General features: G+C 54.8%; 1 protein-coding gene and 1 long non-coding RNA gene across 2 annotated transcripts in view; one reads left to right on the top strand and one right to left on the bottom strand.

Annotated features, from left to right (window-relative positions):
* elavl4 (ELAV like neuron-specific RNA binding protein 4) overlaps positions 1 to 21,083 on the bottom strand; it is a 59,661-nt gene that overhangs the window by 9,277 nt on the left and 29,301 nt on the right. Inside the window, exons 4-6 of the mRNA XM_084675781.1 lie at positions 17,439 to 17,679; positions 8,182 to 8,285; positions 4,633 to 4,786 (exon numbers count right to left, since the gene is read on the bottom strand). Of these exons, the coding sequence (XP_084531907.1) occupies positions 4,633 to 4,786; positions 8,182 to 8,285; positions 17,439 to 17,679 (499 nt within the window). The remainder of the gene's footprint in view (positions 1 to 4,632; positions 4,787 to 8,181; positions 8,286 to 17,438; positions 17,680 to 21,083) is intronic.
* On the top strand, positions 11,857 to 13,556 carry LOC146254287 (uncharacterized). Its single transcript, XR_014731457.1, has 3 exons — positions 11,857 to 11,951; positions 13,112 to 13,169; positions 13,435 to 13,556. It is a non-coding gene; the product is annotated as an uncharacterized LOC146254287 (long non-coding RNA).

The raw sequence follows: 21,083 nt of genomic DNA, 5'->3' as shown, positions 1-21,083 counted from the left end.
ACACACACACACACACACACACACACACACACACACACACACACACACACAGGCAGGGACACAGCCTGCCACAGAGATCCCAGTCCAATCTGTAACAATGTGTTTTCTGTTCACGCTGCTCTTGTCCTCCTCCCTCTACTTCCATCCCCCTCCTCTCCTCTCTCCTCTCCTCCTCTCTCCTCCCCTCTTCTTTCCTCTCCTCCTCTGTCCTACCCTCCTCTCTCCTCTCCACCTCCCCTCCTCTCTCCTCCCCTCTTCTCTCCTCCCCTCCTCTCTCCTCCCCTCCTTTCTCCTCCCCTCCTCTCTCCTCCTCTCTCCTCCCCTCCTCTCTCCTCCCACACGCCCGTTCTCTCGTCTCTCTCTCCACGGCGCTGGCGACATTTGAGTCGTTTCCAAGGAGACGTCTTTTGACTGCCACCTGAAAGTAACATTTTGAGAGACAGAACGCAGGCTCTGTACTGTGGGTCCTTTGTCGGTCCCAGTGAATGCACCGGGGCAGACCAGACACACACACACACCACTAACACACCACACACACACCACACACACACCACACACACACGCCTGGACTTGTTTTTAATGAGGCTGACTCTGTGGACCCAGGGGACACACTGACAGCTCACCGTGTTGCTGAGAGGGCTATTTGCATAATACTGCATGTGTGTTCAAGTGTGTGTGTGTGTGTGTGTTTACAATGAACAAAAAGGCCTCGCTCGTTCTCAGTGCCATTCCCCTCTCTCCCTCCCTCTTTCTTTCTCTATCCCTACACAGCGTTGCCGGGGCGATATATTATTAATGTTTCCCTCATCCGCGGCCACCCTGTCCTCACCAATCAGGGTTCTTTGGAAAGGCGTCTCCCTCAACCAACATTTACACACCATCTCTCCAATATCCACACCTCTCACTCATTCTAACACTCTTTTTGCTCTGTTCCCCCACCACGTCCTGCAGGCTTCTCCTTCTCTCTCCTTCTCTCCACCCCTGCCCTCTGTCCTTCTCTCCACCCCTGCCCTCTCTCCTTCTCTCCACCCCTGCCCTCTCTCCTTCTCTCCACCCCTTCCCTCTCTCCTTCTCTCCACCCCTGCTCTCTCTCCTTCTCTCCACCCCTGCCCTCTGTCCTTCTCTCCACCCCTTCCCTCTCTCCTTCTCTCCACCCCTGCTCTCTCTCCTTCTCTCCACCCCTGCCCTCTGTCCTTCTCTCCACCCCTTCCCTCTCTCCTTCTCTCCACCCCTGCTCTCTCTCCTTCTCTCCACCCCTGCTCTCTCTCCTTCTCTCCACCCCTTCCCTCTCTCCTTCTCTCCACCCCTGCCCTCTGTCCTTCTCTCCACCCCTGCCCTCTCTCCTTCTCTCTGTTCCACTTTCTCCTTCTCTTCATCCCTCTTTCTCTACGAGGCTCTAGTCTATAGATATATATTATTTCAACCAAACGTTTGTCTTGTGCAGAAACAACAACATATTGTTGTATTCTGTGTTGTTGGATTGGCCGTGAACCTTTATTGGAGGCAACATAACAGTGTGTTTTATCAACAAGTACTCTATTTCAGTTTCACTTTGAGGACGCACACACACACACACAGTAGGAATGAGAAGAGAGCAGTTGAGCGGTACTCTTCACAACCTCTCAGCCTTGATATGTTTCATGAACCAAGTTGTCATTCTGCCTTGAGGGTTGCGTGAAGGCCACACGCACACAGCCTCTCCACTAACTGATGACTTGAGGAGGTGTTATTATAGACTGAGTGTGAATAGGGTAGTGGAGGCTGTGTGTGTGTGTGTGTGCGCGGACACCGGCCCCTGTCCTTCAGCGTGTGTGTTGGCACTTTGAGGAGGTGAGAGGGTGTCACACCTTTCACTAGTACACGCTGGCAGAAGGGGTCCATGTTCCAATCATAACATCTGTGTGGTGTCATGTGATCAGAGACAGGACTCTGCCTCTGCTCTGAGAGGGGCCTGTCTGTCTGTCTGTCTGTCTGTCTCCAGACCGGTGTCTGTCTGTCTGCCAGTCACAACTTCCCTCACCACACGCGCACACACACACACACACACACACACACAAATACATTCACACAAGGAGAGACACACAGCCATGCACACACACACACACTCTTACATAACGGCCTGGCTTATCTGTCCCTCACACACCTGGCGTGCTTTATTAAGAACTTCCTCAACCTCACCAGGAGGCTGAGTCTGTTGTGACGGAGCTAACCTCAGCACTGCTCTCTCCTCTGCTCTCTTTCTACAGCTCTTTTCTCCTCTCTCTTTCCTCTCCTCTCTCTTTCCTCTCCTCCTCTCCTCTTCTCTCTCCTCTTTTTCCTCTTCTCCTCGGACACAAACTCAGTCACCGTTGGTGTCAAAGGCAAGCGGCCCTCTGGGAAATCTGGAGAGGACTGGCTGGCTGATGAACGCTGCCTCTCCAAACCTCGAAAGTGTGGGCTCACACACACACACACACACACACACTCACACACACACACACACACACACACACACCAAATATGAACATTTTTTCCTCGTGTCCTGATAAATGACTGCCAACTGTATGGAGCGTGTAGGGTTCCACATTAAACAAATTAGATTAAAGAGAAAAAAACCCTCTCTCTCCTCCAACTTGCTAATCTGTGTGTGTGTGTGTGAGAGAGAGAGAGACGTCCTTGTTTAGTGTGAGGCTGTTGTGTGTGTGTGTGGACACAGATGGTATTTGAAAAGGAAACAAGACACACAGGTCTTTGAAGCCTATTGGTGCTCTGTGCTCTGCTAAAACCATCTGTCCGCTCGTCTTTCTGTGTGTGTGTGTGTGTGTGTGCGCGCGCCCCCCTGTATGTTTTCCACATCTAACCTCCCATGAAACAGTTTTCTCTGGACTCCAGGGAACAGTCGTTTTTACTAAAGAGGGAGAACTTGTGAAAGCATGTGGCAGCCTGCGCTGGTCAGTGCTGTTGGTTCCTATCGATCAGAGAGGTGCCTGCTCTGAAGGCCGGGCTATAGATCGCAGCCAAGCGCTGGTATGATGACCTTTGACCTCCTGTGTTGAGCTGACCAAGCAGGTCTGGAGGGTAGAGACACTAGGGGAGGCAGAGATGCTGTGCTGGTGGAAGGTATCAGCACGTGGCCAGGCTGTTCCACAGGGATACATAACTCTAGTAGTCTAACAGGAGGCAGACTAGGCCTTCTCCCCCTTCACCTCTCTCTTTCTCTCTCTCTCTCTCTGACTCACTCTTCCTCTTTGACTCTCTCTCCCTCTTCCTCTTTGACTCCCTCTTCCTCTCTGACTCTCTTTCTGACTCCCTCTTCCTCTTTGACTCTCTCTCCCTCTTCCTCTCTGACTCCCTCTTCCTCTCTGACTCTCTCTTCCTCTCTGACTCTCTCCCCCCTCTCTCTCTGACTCCCTCTTCCTCTCTGACTCTCTCTCTGACTCCCTCTTCTTCTTTGACTCTCTCTCCCTCTTCCTCTCTGACTCCTTCTTCCTCGCTGACTCTCTCTCCCTCTTCCTCTCTGACTCCCTCTTCCTCGCTGACTCTCTTTCTCTCCCTCTGACTCTCTTTCTCTCTTCCTCTTCCTCTCTGACTCCCTCTTCCTCGCTGACTCTCTCTCTCTCTCTCTCTCTCTCTCTCTCTCTCTCTCTGTCTCTCTGACTCTCTCTCTCCCTCTGACTCTCTCTCTCTCTCTCTCTCTCTCTCCCTCTTCCTCTCTGACTCCCTCTTCCTCTTTGACTCTCTCTTCCTCTCTGACTCTCTCCCCCCTCTCTCTCTCTGACTCCCTCTTCCTCTCTGACTCTCTCTGACTCCTGTTTGAGTCAGGTGGGAGTGTGATCCTGTCCTCTTCTTCCGTGGCAGCAAAGAGCGAGGTAGCCCCCAGCTCCCCTGCTCCCCAGCTCGCCAGCTCCCGCTCAAATCTGCAACGTTTCTTAATCACCAGCAACTTAAATTAATTAGTCATTAAAATTCCTCTAGCGGATCCCCAACCCTCGCAGGGGTGGGGTGGGGGGGGGGGGGGTGTGCGCACCAGGGGATTTGGCATGTGTGTCACAGAAACAGAGATTACAATAGACCCACTGAATGAGTGTGAAGGAGAGGGTGTGTGTGTGAGGGAGAGGGTGTGTGTGTGAGGGAGAGGGTGTGTGTGTGAGGGAGAGGGTGTGTGTGTGAGGGAGAGGGTGTGTGTGTGTGAGGGAGAGGGTGTGTGTGTGAGGGAGAGGGTGTGTGTGTGTGTGAGGGAGAGGGTGTGTGTGTGAGGGAGAGGGTGTGTGTGCGTGTGAGGGAGAGGGTGTGTGTGGTGCCTGACCTGAGGTGTGTGATACCATCTGAAATCATTTCAAAACCAGAATCCTTCCCTGACTAAACAGCGAGGGAACCTCTGACTCATCTGAGCAGTGGAGCAGCTGTGTTGCCATGTGACAGTTGCCATGTGACTGTTGCCATGTGACTGTTGTACTGTCATGGTTGTGTTGTGGTTGTGGAGCCAGATAGATAAGCAGACCTGCTCTCTCTCTCAGGGGACACACATGCCAGGCTGCTGAACACAGCCAACACTGACTTCTTCTGCTTAGGTCAATTAGTTTGTGTGTGAGTGTGTGTGTGAGAGTGTGTGTGAGTGTGTGTGTGTGTGTGTAAGAGCTGCCCCATGGATACCTGTGACCTGGTCCACCAGGATGCGTGAGGTGATGATGCGTCCGTACTGAGAGAACAGCTGCTCCAGCTCCTTCTGGGTCATGGTCTTGGGCAGGCCGCTCACGTACAGGTTAGCATCCCGGATGGAGGCAGAGCTGGGCCTTGCATAGGACACCTGGGAGGGGAGGGGGAGAGAGGTTGATATGAGATTCCAACAGTTGAATGTAATTTTATAAAAGGAAGAAGAGAGAGCAGGAGATGGAGAGAGAGGTTCAGTCAGGAGGAAGTGGAGGAGGTCTTCCTCTCTCCCTCTTCCTCTTTCCCTCCTCTCTCTCCCTCTTTCTGTCTCCCTCTTCCTCTCTCTCCTCCTTCTCCTCCATCCCTCCTTTCCTCCTCCTCCTCTCTCCCTCCTCCTCTCTCCCTCCTCTCTCTCTCCTTCTCCTCTCTCTCCCTCCTCTCTCCTTCTTTCTCTCACTCCCTTCTCTCTATCCCTCCTTCTCCTCTCTCTCTCCTCTCTCCTTGCTCTCTCTCCCTCCTTCTCCTCTCTCTCTCCTCTCTCCTTGCTCTCTCTCCCTCCTCTCTTTCCCTCCTCCTCCTCCTCTCTCCCTTGCTCGCTCTCTCTCCTTGTCAGCCTGCTCCAGATGTCTCATCCATCAACACCTCTAGCAGCAGTGAGACGTGGTTGTGTGAAAGTGAGGAGGGAGTGGAAGAGCCGGAGTGTGTGAATGTGTGTGAGTCAGAAGAATATGTGTGGAGGTTGTGTGTGTGTGTGTGTGTGTCCCTCTCTGCACGTCTCCCAGCTCCTGTCTCCTCCAGGCTCCTCCCCCATCACACCTCCACAGGAAGTCATCACCACAGGAAGTCCTCTCCACAGCAGCTGGGAAACTTGGAGGTGTCATGGAGGAAGTAACCACACAACCCCAGAAAAAGACTCCAGAAAGACACCGCTGTGTGTGTGTGAGTGTGTGTGCATGTGTGTGCGTGTGTGAGTGTGTGTGCGTGTGTGTGCGTGTACAAGACATTGAAGGAGTCCCCGAGGATGTACCTGTGTTAGGACCAGAGGAAGCAAAGTGCTAACTAACCTTGAGGAACCATCTGTGTCAGTGTTAGTTATTACACATTACAGAGAGGGGGGGGCTGGGGAGGGGGCTGGGGATGGATAACTTTGATCACATGACACGATAATGACCCTGGAACACGCTCAACACTGGCCTGATACTAGGAGTCAGGTTAACTGTCCTCGTGTTGAGATTTGACTGGTTCTCTGAACAGGAAGTCCCACCCAAACCAGGGACACGCAGAACTGAAGTGCTGTTGAGGCAGTGTGGAGGCAGTGTGGGGGCAGTGTGGAGGCAGTGTGGGGGCAGTGTGGAGGCAGTGTGGGGGCAGTGTGAAGGCAGTGTGGGGGCAGTGTGGAGGCAGTGTGGGGGCAGTGTGGAGGCAGTGTGGGGGCAGTGTGGAGGCAGTGTGGAGGCAGTGTGGGGGCAGTGTGGGGGCAGTGTGGGGGCAGTGTGGAGGCAGTGTGGAGGCAGTGTGGGGGCAGTGTGGGGGCAGTGTGGGGGCAGTGTGGAGGCAGTGTGGAGACAGTGTGGGGGCAGTGTGGGGGCAGTGTGGAGGCAGTGTGGAGGTAGTGTGGGGGCAGTGTGGAGGCAGTGTGGAGGCAGTGTGGAGGCAGTGTGGAGGCAGTGTTGAGGCAGTGTGGAGGCAGTGTGGAGGCAGTGTTGAGGCAGTGTGGAGGCAGTGTGGAGGCAGTGTGGAGGCAGTGTTGAGGCAGTGTGGAGACAGTGTGGGGGCAGTGTGGGGGCAGTGTGGGGGCAGTGTGGAGGCAGTGTGGAGGTAGTGTGGGGGCAGTGTGGGGGCAGTGTGGAGGCAGTGTGGAGGCAGTGTGGGGGCAGTGTGGAGGCAGTGTGGAGGCAGTGTGGAGGCAGTGTGGAGGCAGTGTGGGGGCAGTGTGGGGGCAGTGTGGGGGCAGTGTGGGGGCAGTGTGGAGGCAGTGTGGAGGCAGTGTGGAGGGGCAGGTTGTTTTGTCTGGGCTGAGGGAGATTGTTCTCCTCTCTCTGACAGGCAGGGAAGCTCTGATGCTGCTATGCACGGCTGGGCAGGCTGGACAGACGGACTGAAGAAAGGACAACGGTGTGTGTGTGTGTGTGTGTGGGAGCGTGTCCAGGCTGGTGGGCCTGTTGTGTGGACTGTGTGTGTTACTGCATGATAGACATGGACGGCTGCTTTCACTTTGTTACCCAGGGAGGGAAGAGGCTGGGCTAGGGTGTGTGCGTGTGGCTCTAAATAGACTTTAGCTTGAGATAGGAAGCGAGGGAGGGGGTTTGGTGAGTGCACTGTGAGAGAGAGACTGGGAGGATGCTACAGCTTCTGACAGCGTCGTCTAGAAACTGTGCAGTAGGCTGTTTCCTGCGACCCTCTGGAGACTCGCCCTTGCACGCTACCCGCTGAAGACACGTGTGTGTGTGTGTGTGTGAACCAGGGAGCTGGCATGACCCTTTGCTGCCTGATCTGAATATACATTTGAAAGATAGATAGGGAAAAAGTGAAGAAGAACACAGACCCCCTATGACTCATCTTGTCCTCTGGCCTCTCCAGGAGTGAGACCAGTGCTGGAGTAACACACACACACACAGACACGCACAGACACACACACACACACGCACAGACACACACACACACGCACAGACACACACACACACACACACGCACACACCCTCCTCTGGTTCTGCCTCCCCCTCCTCAGCTGCATCAAAGAGCCCAGGCAGTTCTGTCTTGAGACCAACCCAGATATGGCTGATTCATCTCAGGGTGGTTTCCTTCCTAACACCCCCCCCCCTTTCGGACTGGGGGAGATTCTGTATGGGATTCCCCCGTTCAGATCGCTTGTGTAATCCCGTCAGATTAAATTACAGTTATGTTAGCAAGAGGCCAGGGATTATGCCAGAATAGCAGATTACCGTTCCATTTAAATCGCAAAGCAGCGCCGATAAGTGACAAGTCCTGTTTTCCAGGGTCTTTTCTGGCGTGTTCTCCCCAGTGTTCTGCAGTTTCTTGTTACGATCTCCCCAAGGACATGCAGGCTGCATACTTAATATGGTGTACTCATTCTTCAGGGCTACTTCGACACGATTCGCGTTGGTAATGTTCTGTAAATCAGAATATTAATCGAATCCTCTATTTAACTTTGAACAACGCGTGGTGAAGGTTTTAGTCCCTCTCTTCCCTGAGAAAGTCTTTAAAGTTTCACCTTTACGTTCTGACATTTAAAGGTGGATTTGCATATCAGCTGTCCCTCTGGCTTCTAAAACGTCTCTGGCTTTGATTCTGATTGGCCTTTAATTCCTCCCTCCCTACCTCCCCCCTTCAGTCTGTGAAACAAAGTCAACCATATCCCAAAGCATTTTGGGATTTACAGACATCACATGACCTCAGACATCACATGACATCAGACATCACATGTCTGTAAAGTGACTTCTCTCTGCTGTGTTCTAACTAGACAGAGTTGATCTGGTGCGGTTCCGGAGGGAAGCCAGCAGTGAACGACAGGAAACAGGAAGTATGTCTCACCTTGATGGTCTTAGTCTGCAAACGGAGACCATTGAGTGTGTTGATGGCTTTCTCTGCGTCCTTGGGGTCGATGTAGTTGACGAAGCCGTAACCCAGGCTCTGTCCTGGAACAGAGAGAGCAGAAGACGTCAGCAGAGGAGGAGAGGAGCTCTGCCCTGGAACAGAGAGAGCAGAAGGACAGGTCTGGTCTCTTTTTCAAACCGAGCAGATATATTTTACATCCGGTATGTGTACGTTTTCCAAACAACCACAAATATTATTCTTACAACTATGGGGGTGGGGGGGGGGGGGGTGGGGTGGGAGAGGGGAGGCATTCAGAAGAGGAGAGAAAAAACACCAGATTGTTTTTGACAGTAAACAAGTGTTGGCAGCCATCTTGGACTTTCTCCTCAGGCGGAGGTCTTGGAGACTTAGTTCACACACACACACACACACATAGACACACACACACAGACACACACACAGACACACACAGACACACACTGCCAGCCGGGGTAGCTGCAGGGGAGCTACACACACTACCCCCTGCTACCCCGCTTCCCTTCCCCAGCCCTTTACGGAAGAACAGCTCTTCTGCTCCTCGTTAACCAGAACAGGCAGCAGCGGATCCACTGTGGAACGTCACAAAGTGCATCGCTTAATATGGCGCAATGGGGCTTTTTCTGCATCGCAGACTAAAGCTACTCCACTATCCAGTCCTCTCTTCTCCTCCCTCCTCCCTCCCTCCTCCTGTTGTCTCTCTCTTCTCCTCCCTCCTCCGTCTCCTCCTGTTGTCTCTCTCTTGTGTGGACTGGCATGTGGTATCTAAGCTGCTAAACCAACGGCTGACATATTTTCTGTCTGTGCGCCGTGAGGACCAGAGATCACATCGATTCACACAGCATGGCAGGTTTGCAGGTGTGTGTGTGTGGCCAAGGAGGCAGGGGGCGAAGCAGCGTGTGTTTCGTAGTGGTGTGTGTGTAGGGGGGGGGGAGTAAAGCAGCTGCAGAAACTCTACGGGGGCTCTAGGGGGGCTCCAGGGGGGGCTCCAGGGGGGGCTCTAGGGGGGGCTCTAGGGGGGCTCCTGCCCACCAGCACCAGAGCTGCTCTCAGCAGTGGAAGGAAGCTCTGTATGGCTGCTGCCCAGACACACCAACGCAACATGTAGCCTACAAACACACACACACACACTCACACACACACACGCGCGCCTGAGAGACACTCCCTGGTGAATCCGTGGGCCAACACATGCAGGCGTTGGGCACACAAGCTGGACTCGTCCTGTCATAACACCACCACATCGTCATAACAACACCACATCGTCATAACAACAGCTCTCTGAGCTTCAACACAACCCAGCAGGATCGACCAGCATGCTGCCTGCCTGCCTGCAGCACACACACACACACACACACACACACACACTGACACTGACAGGCCCAGCACAGCGAAGCACTTTGCTGCTTGTCCTCGGTTTTGCATAGTTCAACACAGAACTACCCGACCACTCAGTGCATCTTAGGACAAGTGAAGGCAGAACCTCTGAACAGTCCAGCATGAATGAAGTGGTTTCTGTATGTTTCTACAGCTACACAGCTTAACCCTGCTGGCCCAGCCACACCCTGATTGGAGACCTTCCCTGACACAGGAAATCCCCAACTCATCGCCTCCGACTCACTTTGTGCTTGAGATGTCAAGATGGTTGAAGAGAAGCAGTGTTTGGCTGTCAGGAACGCTTGTTTCCTTAATGTTGCATGGGGTAAATCACTGCAGTCCGCACCAGCCCTCGTGACAACATGACCAGTACTTTACTCTGAGCATCATCCCAACAGTCAGTTAACAGCTAAGTGTCTCATGAGTAACTAGAAATGCTTACATTAGGTGGAATTATTACACTTTAAATTTTTCACCTTGAGTATGCAATGATACCAGTAGTAACAGCATAGTCAATCTTAAATTAATCACGAAATAACTAGGAGTATATGACATTATGTGGTTTCGTTGTCTCCAGAATCCAAGTTGATCCATGTTTTTCTGGTAAGTTTTCCTGACAAACATCTCTAAATGTTATCACCGTCTCACGCGCAGCACATCGACAGAAACACGTGACGGAAACACCGCTAATGGACCAGCAAACGTAATATTAACCCATTGCCAATTAATTATCCTAATGGATACAGTAACTTACGGACTATAATTGTCGATTGAAACCCGCTAACCTAAATGATGCATCGCTTCCTGTAATGAACTTTTAACGAGGCTAGTTCCTCACCCCAGCAGACGAACCCCTTCCTCGAAATCTGGAGGCGTCTGAATGACGACAGCGACGGAGGGAGGTGATGGAGATGTTGTAGCTGCCAACCGTAGCTGATCCATCGTTACATGGATCAATGATGTGGTTAAAAACACGAAAAAACTTGCATATTTTTGGTGTTGATGTGTTTAGATAAATAATATGTTTATTGCCTGCTCTGTTGAATTGATTGTCCATTTGGGACATGTGCTCCCAGCGTGCGAGCGAAGCGGCTGTTATACAGTCGTACTCTGAATCGAACGTAACCTTGAAAGGGGTAGAGAGCGCTTCTGTGTGGCAAAATGAGAGCTATTACAGACGTGGCTCCCCGCTCCGGCGACTGCCGGTTGAGCAGCGCGATGACTAAGCCTTTATTTGTTTCCTCGGGAGCAGCGGGTTGCCTAACGTGTGAGATGAGAAAATGAGTATGTTTACAGCAGGTGGTCTGACTGCAGCATTACAATGCGGTGGCTTAGAGCGTCGACACGACTGAGATCTCTTTCTACTGTTCTCTTCTCTACTCTGTTCTCTTGTCTCTCTCCTCTAATCTGTTATCCTCTGCTGATCTCTCTCTCATCTCCTCTCCCCTCCTCTTCCTCTCCTCCCCTCCTCTTCCTCTCCTCCCCTCCTCTTCCTCTCCTCCCCTCCTCTGTCTCTCCTCTCATCTGCTAATCTCCCTCTCCTCTCTCCCGCTGACCCTAACCCACCTTGAGAGCACCACTCCCCTGCTAGAGAAACCAGCTCTGCTCAGCCACACACACACACACACACACACACACGCTGCCACGTTTCACAAAGAAGAAGACGACAGCCTCCCAGATCACAGCAGTCAGGCACTGGTGGAGTCCAACACTTCCACCAGATTAAATCACAACACATGCTTGGCCCGCGCCCACATTCCGTGTGACTAAATTACTGTAACACTGTAACACCCTTTTACACAGCCCTACACACACACACACACACACACACACACACAGACCTCGTTTCTCCACCCACTCTGATGTCTTCCTCTGGGGTTGCCAAGGCAGCAGCAACTGTGACAGTCAGTAGTCGTTCCTCGGTCCACCCCCGCCCCCCCCCCCCCCCCCCCCCGTCCTCTCGACTCCGTGGGAGACGTCGCTGCCTCAGGCCAGTTGGACTCCTGGGTGAAGCGTGTGGGCTGTGAAGCACAGGAGGCAGGGGGTGCTGTGTGTGTTTGCGTGCGTGACAGACAGACCAAGGATCTCCCGTGAATCTGGGACACCCCGCCTACGTCAAGGCAGACAGCGGTCCACTGCTAGGAGCCTCCTAACGGGAGTCCCCCCCCCCCCCTCGGCAGGGCCCCGGCCCCCAGGCAGGTGCGGGGGAAGGACCCACACTGGGGACCGCGACAGCCTCCCCAGCCCAGGAACGGTGCACTCATGGCAGGGGGGAGAGAGACAGACCCCAGCCTGCCCTCAGGCAGCACTAGATCTGCAGTCAGCCCGGAAGAGCTTGTGTGACTGTTCTGTCCCAGGTGAGCGGCACTCAGAAAGGGGTGGAGGGGGTGTGGTGATGGAGGGGGTGGGGAGATGGAGGGGGTGGGGAGATGGAGGGGGTGGGGCGATGGAGGGGGTGTGGCGATGGAGGGGGTGGGGAGATGGAGGGGGTGGGGCGATGGAGGGGGTGTGGCGATGGAGGGGGTGGGGCGATGGAGGGGGTGGGGCGATGGAGGGGGTGTGGCGATGGAGGGGGTGTGGCGATGGAGGGGGTGGGGCGATGGAGGGGGTGGGGCGATGGAGGGGGTGGGGAGATGGAGGGGGTGGGGCGATGGAGGGGGTGGGGAGATGGAGGGGGTGGGGCGATGGAGGGGGTGGGGCGATGGAGGGGGTGGGGCGATGGAGGGGGTGTGGCGATGGAGGGGGTGGGGCGATGGAGGGGGTGGGGTGATCGAGGGGGTGGGGCGATGGAGGGGGTGGGGCGATGGAGGGGGTGGGGAGATGGAGGGGGTGGGGCGATGGAGGGGGTGGGGAGATGGAGGGGGTGGGGCGATGGAGGGGGTGGGGCGATGGAGGGGGTGGGGCGATGGAGGGGGTGGGGCGATGGAGGGGGTGTGGCGATGGAGGGGGTGGGGCGATGGAGGGGGTGGGGAGATGGAGGGGGTGGGGAGATGGAGGGGGTGGGGCGATGGAGGGGGTGGGGCGATGGAGGGGGTGGGGCGATGGAGGGGGTGTGGCGATGGAGGGGGTGGGGCGATGGAGGGGGTGGGGAGATGGAGGGGGTGTGGCGATGGAGGGGGTGGGGCGATGGAGGGGGTGTGGCGATGGAGGGGGTGGGGCGATGGAGGGGGTGTGGCGATGGAGGGGGTGGGGCGATGGAGGGGGTGTGGCGATGGAGGGGGTGTGGCGATGGAGGGGGTGGGGCGATGGAGGGGGTCGGGCGATGGAGGGGGTGGGGAGATGGAGGGGGTGGGGCGATGGAGGGGGTCGGGCGATGGAGGGGGTGGGGAGATGGAGGGGGTGGGGCGATGGAGGGGGTCGGGCGATGGAGGGGGTGGGGAGATGGAGGGGGTGGGGCGATGGAGGGGGTGGGGCGATGGAGGGGGTGGGGCGATGGAGGGGGTGTGGCGATGGAGGGGGTGGGGCAATGGAGGGGGTGGTCTAAAATGTTAACGGAGTCTTCTGCTGTCGTTGGCAGCTCTGGAGGATGCGTTTCTGTGTTGTGTCCAGACCGGGTTCATCTCAGCACCTGTCAGGTATGCTCACTGTCTCCCCCCCTCCCCCCCTCACCCTCTCCCTTTCCTCCCACCAGCAGACAGACAGGCTGTCTGTATGAGTCAGTGCACCGTCTTTATGGAGCAGAGAATTGAGGAGAGAATGTTGAGAGGTGATTGTCTCCTTACGTCAAGCCTACTCTTTATCAAGATACCAGCATCACAGATGCAATCAATTCTCGTTGGCGCATGAAAAGTCATTTATTTTCTGCCATGTCATTATGGAAACAAATGCGTTTATTCTCAGGCAGAAGTGCAGGCGCTGCAGAAACAGGATCTAGAAAAATGGCCAACTGACAAAGATCCAACTCCTGGCTTGTCGGCATCCAATCAGTCATCTTCATTTCTGGTGTGTGTGTGTGTATTTGTCGATGGCCAAAGGACCAACACGTCCCTAATGTATTCCATTAAAAGTTTGCATTCAATATGTAGCCAGGACTGGCTCACGGCTCTGTTTATTTATGTGTTAAGAAAAAGAGGGAGAAAAAAAAAGGAGAATGAACTGAGAGCTGGATAGTGAGAGTCAGAGACGGAGAGAGAGGGGAGTGAGAGAGGAGAGAGAGAGGAGAGAGAGAGGGGAGTGAGAGAGGGGAGTGAGAGAGGGGAGTGAGAGAGGAGAGAGAGAGGAGAGAGAGAGGGGAGTGAGAGAGGGGAGTGAGAGAGGGGAGTGAGAGAGGGGAGTGAGAGCAGGGAGAGAGGGGAGTGAGAGAGGGGAGTGAGAGAGGGGAGTGAGAGAGGGGAGTGAGAGAGAGAGAGAGAGAGAGAGAGCAGGGAGAGAGGGGAGAGCAGGGAGAGAGGGGAGTGAGAGAGGGGAGTGAGAGAGAGAGAGAGGAGAGAGAGAGCAGGGAGAGAGGAGAGAGAGAGCAGGGAGAGAGGGGAGTGAGAGAGATAAAAAGACAGATGGAGAGAGAGAGATGGAGAGAGAAGGGAGAGAAGGGAGAGAGAGGAGAGAGGGAGAGAGGGGAGAGAGGGGAGTGGGAGAGGTAAAAAGAGAGATGGAGAGAGAAGGGAGAGAGAGAGATGGAGAGAGAAGGTGAGAGAGGTAAAGAGACAGATGGAGAGAGGGGAGTGAGAGAGGTAAAGAGAGATGGAGAGAGACAGAGAAGGAGAGAGAGAGAAGGAGAGAGAAGGGAGGGAGAGAGAAGGAGAGAGAAGGGAGAGAGAGAGAGAGAGAGAAGGAGAGAGAAGGGAGAGAGAGAGAGAGAGAGAAGGGAGAAGAGAGAGGGAGAGAGAGAGAAGGAGAGAGAAGGGAGAGAGAGAGAGGGGAGTGAGAACGAGGATCAGGCTGTTCAGTTCCGGCTGGATGCCTGTTTTTTTGGTGTGTCTGTTTTCTGTCTTTTGAATGCGTATTTTCAGCTTCAACAGACGTCTTTCAAAAGACAAACACGGCTCTCTGTCGGCATGGCCATCTGTGCTGCTCTTCTCCTCAAAGGATTCCTGTCCTTGAGTCTTCCACACTTCAGACCAGCTAACTCTCCACATCAAGGTAGCTAGCTGGATGACCCCATCACACAGCCTCATCAAACCAGTACAGAGCTGTAGAAATACACACAAACAACTCGACATCTTTTTTCCTCCGACATTCATCTCTTGACCGTCTCGAGACCCTGCGGTTATCCCATGCATTGGTGCCGATGACGTGCGTGTGTGTAAGTGTGTGTGTGCCAGTGTGTAAAGGCTGAGTGTGTGTGTGAGAGAGCGTAGGACAGGGATGGTGTGTGTGTGGCTCCTCCGGTGGCCTGCAGAACCCATCAGACACCTGCCTCTACCACACACCTGCCTCTACCAGACACCTGCCTCTACCAGACAGCTGCCTCTACCAGAAAGCTGCCTCTACCAGACACTTGCCTCTACCAGACAGCTGCCTCTACCAGACAGCTGCCTCTACCAGACACCTGCCTCTACCAGACAGCTGCCTCTACCAGACAGCTGCCTCTACCAGACACCTGCCTCTACCAGACACCTGCCTCTACCGGACACCTGCCTCTACCGGACAGCTGCCTCTACCAGACACCTGCCACTACCAGACAGCTGCCTCTACCAGACAGCTGCCTCTACCAGACACCTGCCACTACCAGACAGCTGCCTCTACCAGATAGCTGCCTCTACCAGACAGCTGCCTCTACCAGACAGCTGCCTCTACCAGACAGCTGCCTCTACCAGACAGCTGCCTCTACCAGACACCTGCCTCTACCAGACAGCTGCCTCTACCAGACAGCTGCCTCTACCAGACACCTGCCTCTACCAGACAGCTGCCTCTACCAGACAGCTGCCTCTACCAGACACACCTGCCTCTACCAGACACATCTGCCTCTACCAGACAGCTGCCTGTACCAGACAGCTGCCTCTACCAGGCAGCTGCCTCTACCAGACAGCTGCCTCTACCAGCTCTCAGGTGTTCTCACCTTGTCAACACACACACAAGGTCAGCCCATCACGTTCATCTCAGCCAGACTAAACTGACTCCTACTACAATATGTGGACGAGGGGAGAGGGAGAAATAAAGTAAGACAGAGCGAGGGAGACAGAGAGAGAGAGAGACACACACAGAGAGAGATGGACAGAGAGAGAGACAGAGATGGAGAGAGAGGAAGAGAGACAGAGATGGAGAGAGAGAGAGGGAGAGTGCAGAGGTGCCCAAGCTCCCGAAATAGATATCCAATACCTCCCTCCCTCCAAACCTTTCTTCCCTGTTTATCATTTTCCTTCCTCCTTCGATTTCTCCTCCACAGCCCTCTGGTGCGGCACGGTGCCTCGCGGCACACACAGAGACACTGTCTCTGCTCTGGGAGTCCGGAAGTTCGAAGGAGGAAATGGTACCATGGGGACCACACACAGGAGCACAGCAGGGGGGCGTGGGAGGAGGGGCTGGGTGTTTATGACATCATCAGAAAGGGCCAAGAACTTAAGTTTTCTTTTACTCTCTCCCTAGTTTGTCCCTTTCTATTTCTCTTGTTTACTCTTTCTGTCTCAGTCTCTCTCTCTCTCTTTCTATCTCTCTCTCTCTCTCTCTCTCTCTCTCTCTCTCTCTCTCTGTACTCTCTACTGCTTGACGTCTGGCTGAAAATGACGTGAATGTTAGAGGGGGGCGATGGGAGTGTAGTCAAGGTCTTAGTCCGGTGTACGCACCCCCATTTTCTGCCTCACTGCCACGCTGCTAAGGCCCAGCATAGCAGAGGAGGACCACTCAAAGAATAGAGCTGTTTCTGCCTGTCTGTCTGAATGCCTGTTTGCTTCTGTCTGTCAGCCTGTCTGTCTGTCAGCCTGTCTGTCAGCCTGTCTGCCTGTCTGTCTGTCTGTCTGTCTGTCTGTCTGTCACCTGTCTGTCAGCCTGTCTGCCTGTCAGCCTGTCTGTCTGTCAGCCTGTCTGCCTGTCAGCCTTTCTGTCTGTCAGCCTGTCTGTCAGCCTGTCTGCCTGTCAGCCTGTCTGTCTGTCTGTCTGTCTGTCAGCCTGTCTGCTTGTCAGCCTGTCTGTCTGTCTGTCTGTCTGTCTGTCTGTCTGTCAGCCTGTCTGTCTGTCTGTCTGTCTGTCTGTCTGTCTGTCCGTCTGTCAGCCTGTCTGCTTGTCAGCCTGTCTGTCTGTCTGTCAGCCTGTCTGCTTGTCAGCCTGTCTGTCCGACTGAGGCAGACCGGTGTTCCAGCCCCTCAGCCTCCAGGCCGTGGGGCCAGCCTCATCCCCCTCATCTGCTGGTAAGTGGTACAGGGGCTCCTCTTCAACCCTGGGCCTCTTTAATGAGATTACGGAGAGGAGTGTCACTAAGTAGGATCTAAAATGAAAGCCATTATGTGGCATTATAGCAGAGCTGGTTTGCTTCACACACACACACACACACACACACACACACACACACACACATCTCCTGTCCACCCACACAGACCTGGGTCCTGGATTAGAGAGCTGATAGCAGGAGAAGTGCTACTTAGTAGGAACACCTCTGTGAACATGCACACACACACACACACACACACACAGGCGTAAACACACAACAAAACCTCTGTAACTGCCGGGCAGCGAAACTCAACACGAAGTCCATAATTATACACAGGGCTGTCAACACTGATACAACACTGATACAACTCTGATACAACACTAATACAACACTGATATAACACTGACACAGAGAGAGAGAGAGAGAGACTTGCTGGTGGCCGTCCCCCATCCTGTACTTGGACCATGTCTCCCCCCTCCCCCCTCCCTCCCCCCTCCCTCCTCCCCCTCCTCCCTCTCCCCTCCTCCCCCCTCTCCCGTACCTGTGATCTTGTCGCGGACCAGCTTGCAGGACTCGATCTCCCCGATGCTGCCAAACAGGCTCCGGAACTCCTCCTGGGTCATGTTCTGGGGCAGGTAGTTGACGATGAGGTTGGTCTTGCTGTCGTCTGTGGCGCCCCCTGTCTGCATGGGGGAGGCACAGCCTCGGCTGTTGGAGGAGGGCCCGTTGGCGCTGTTGGAGTTAGGGCCGTTGGTCACCTGGGCCTCCATGTTACTGATGATCTGGGAGGGGGAGGAGGAGAGGGGGGAGGGGGAGGGGGAGGAGGAGAGGGGGGAGGAGGAGAGGGGGGAGGGGGAAGAGAGGGGGAGGAGGAGAGGGGGGAGGGGAGGGGGAGGGGAGGGGGAGGAGGAGAGGGGGGAGGAGAAGAGGGGGGAGGGGGAGGAGAGGGGGGAGGGGAGGGGGAGGAGGAGAGGGGGGAGGGGGAGGAGATGAGGGGGGGGGGAGGAGGAGGGGTGAGGATACAGGAGAAGGAAGAGGAGGGGGGGGGTATATTAGGGAAGGGAGAGACGGCACTGATGGGGATGACATCATGACATGACATCATGACATGACATCATGACATGACATCATCGTAGAGCCTTCTCCAGAGAGGAGCAAAGCTGCTTCCATCTAATGACTGACTCACACTATAGAGCCCCTTAGTATACCATAGAAACATGCATGACAGGGTAAACCAAACTCCAACTAAACACAACAAACAACTTAACAAAGGAGCCCTAAACAGACATCAGGAGAAGGTATCCCTCTACATGCATGCAGGCAGAGCACAGAGCAGAGAGAAGGAGGGCTTGTCTAACTGTGGGTTCTGGTTTCTGGAGCAAGGAGAGAGGTAACATCAGTGCAGAGAGAGCGACCTGGGCTGTGTGGGCGTGTGTGTGTGTATGTGTGAGTCAGTGTCTGTGTGTGTGTGAGTCAGTGTCTGTGTGTGTGTGTGTGTCAGTGTGTGTGTGTCAGTCAGTGTGTGTGTGTCAGTCAGTGTGTGTGTGTGTGTGTGTCAGTCAGTGTGTGTGTGTCAGTCAGTGTGTGTGTGTCAGTGCGTGTGTACGGCCGGTGTGTGTTGTGCCTGTTGGTGGTTTCTCAGGAGCAGGTGTTGGAAAGCTCTAGGCCCTTAGGGGTGGGGGGTGAGACGGCGGGGGGGGGGGGGGATTAGGGGAGGAGGGAGGGGGTGAGGCAGTCTGCTTATCTACCAGCACAACACTTAACTTTAGATCCCAAACTGACACCTAAATGAATTCAGGCATAAATATGTGTGCATGTGACTTTGTTTGTGTCTCTTGTTGTGTTTGTGTGTGTATGGTGTGTGTGTACAATGTGTGTGTACAGTGTGTGTGTGATTTAATTATCCAATTCACGGTTACAGTTGGACGGTTTCCTCCATTAGACACCTACTGAGGCAACTGTAGCTGGATAGACGTCCAGGAGCTGTTTGTGGTGTGTTGTGTGTGGGGGGGGTGGGGAGGGCTAGTCTGTGTGTGGGGGGGGTGGGGGGGGCTAGTCTGTGTGTGGGGGGGGTGGGGGGGGCTAGTCTGTGTGTGGGGGGGGTGGAGGGGGCTAGTCTGTGTGTGGGGGGGTGTCGAGGTGAGTGGGGTGTGTCACAGTCCACTAAAAAACAGATGCCCTAAGCGTGATCAAAACTTTCCGTCCATTTTTGCCAGACTGATTTTTTTTTTTTTTCAGAAGAGGTGGAGAAAGTGGCCCTGCCTGTGAGGCTGGGCGAGGCTCCTGTGGCCCTGCCTGTGAGGCTGGGCGAGGCTCCTGTGGCCCTGCCTGTGAGGCTGGGCGAGGCTCCTGTGGCCCTGCCTGTGAGGCTGGGCGAGGCCCTTGTGGCCCTGGGTTGTGAGGCTGGGCGAGACCCTTGTGGCCCTGGTTTGTGAGGCTCCAAAGATAGAGGCCAAGTGAGTCACAGTGAGTCTGAGCGGGGACTAGAGGACGGAGATAATAAGTGAAGGGTTTCTGCTGATTAAATCAGAAGGAGAAATCATCAGATCAGACCAGGCATCTGGATGTCCTGTCAGTCGTGTTTATTGTTTGTACAGTCCCCCCTGCCCTACAGAGACTGTAGTCTCTCTCTTCCCCAAACTAAAAGCTCTGAGACACCCTCAACTCAACACAACCTGTCTCCTGACCTTGAATAAACGGGAATAAACACCCTAAATGACAGCAGTGTTTTTTCTACAATGTCATACAGAGAGATGAGAAGCACAGACAGAAACACTCCTGACCCTGTGAGAGGGAGGCAGGTCTGCTGCTGCTCCTCCTGACCCTGTGAGAGGGAGGCAGGCAGGTCTGTTTGCTCCTCACTCCTGCCCACGGTGGGATAGCTTGACAACATCTCAACGAGCAAAACGGGGGGGCGGGGGACGAGAGGAGGAGAGATGGAGGGGAGGAGGAGAGATGGAGGGGAGGAGGGGAGGAGGAGGAGAGATGGAGGGGAGGAGGAGGAGAGATGGAGGGGAGGAGGAGGAGGAGAGATGGAGGGGAGGAGGAGAGATGGAGGGGAGGAGGAGTAGAGATGGAGGGGAGGAGGAGGAGAGATGGAGGGGAGGAGGAGGAGGAGAGATGGAGGGGAGGAGGAGGAGAGATGGAGGGGAGGAGGAGGAGAGATGGAGGGGAGGAGGAGGAGGAGGAGGAGGAGGAGAGATGGAGGGGAGGAGGAGGAGGAGAGATGGAGGGGAGGAGGAGGAGGAGAGATGGAGGGGAGAAGGAGGAGAGATGGAGGGGAGGAGGAGGAGGAGGAGAGATGGAGGGGAGAAGGAGGAGAGATGGAGGGGAGGAGGAGGAGAGATGGAGGGGAAGAGGAGGAGGAGAGATGGAGGGGAGGAGGAGGAGAGATGGAGGGGAAGAGGAGGAGGAGGAGGAGGATGAGGAGGAGGAGGAGGAGGAGGAGGAGAGATGGAGGGGAGGAGGAGGAGGAGGAGAGATGGAGGAGGAGGAGGAGGAGGAGGAGAGATGGAGGAGGAGGAGGAGGAGGAGAGATGGAGGGGAGGAGGAGGAGGAGAGATGGAGGGGAGGAGGAGGAGAGATGGAGGGGAAGAGGAGGAGGAGAGATGGAGGGGAGGAGGAGGAGAGATGGAGGGGAAGAGGAGGAGGAGGAGGAGGAGGAGGAGAGATGGAGGGGAAGAGGAGGAGGAGGAGGAGGAGGAGGAGAGATGGAGGGGAAGAGGAGGAGGAGAGATGGAGGGGAGGAGGAGGAGAGATGGAGGGGAAGAGGAGGAGGAGGAGGAGGAGGAGGAGGAGAGATGGAGGGGAAGAGGAGGCGGCGGTGGACATGATCAACGTCAGTCTCTTGCCACACACACTCTTTCTACTCTGGAGTGGTGGGAGAACACACACACACCAAACAATGCCTGGAGCCCGCCGAGGAAAACAAACTGAGGAGAGCAGTAAAAGCTCTCAAGATGAGAGGTCCATGCAAATTGTTCCTTTGACAGTATTCAGAGAAAATGAGCCGGGTGGGGGGTGTTGAGTGTGAGCACAAGGAGGAAGGATGCAAGCTGTAGAGTGAAGGGAAGACCGACAGCAAGGTAGGATAAAGTACCTTTCCTAACAAAGATGATTGGAGGGCCTTATTAAACTTGTTTATGATTCCTGCTATCTCATCGCAGAGACACTTTCAACTGTCTGA

This window comes from Hypomesus nipponensis, chromosome 16 (assembly GCF_054491055.1).
Source record: "Hypomesus nipponensis isolate SF chromosome 16, ASM5449105v1, whole genome shotgun sequence".
Classification (NCBI taxonomy): Eukaryota; Metazoa; Chordata; class Actinopteri; order Osmeriformes; family Osmeridae; genus Hypomesus; species Hypomesus nipponensis.
This window is presented reverse-complemented; position numbering and strand designations above follow the sequence as displayed.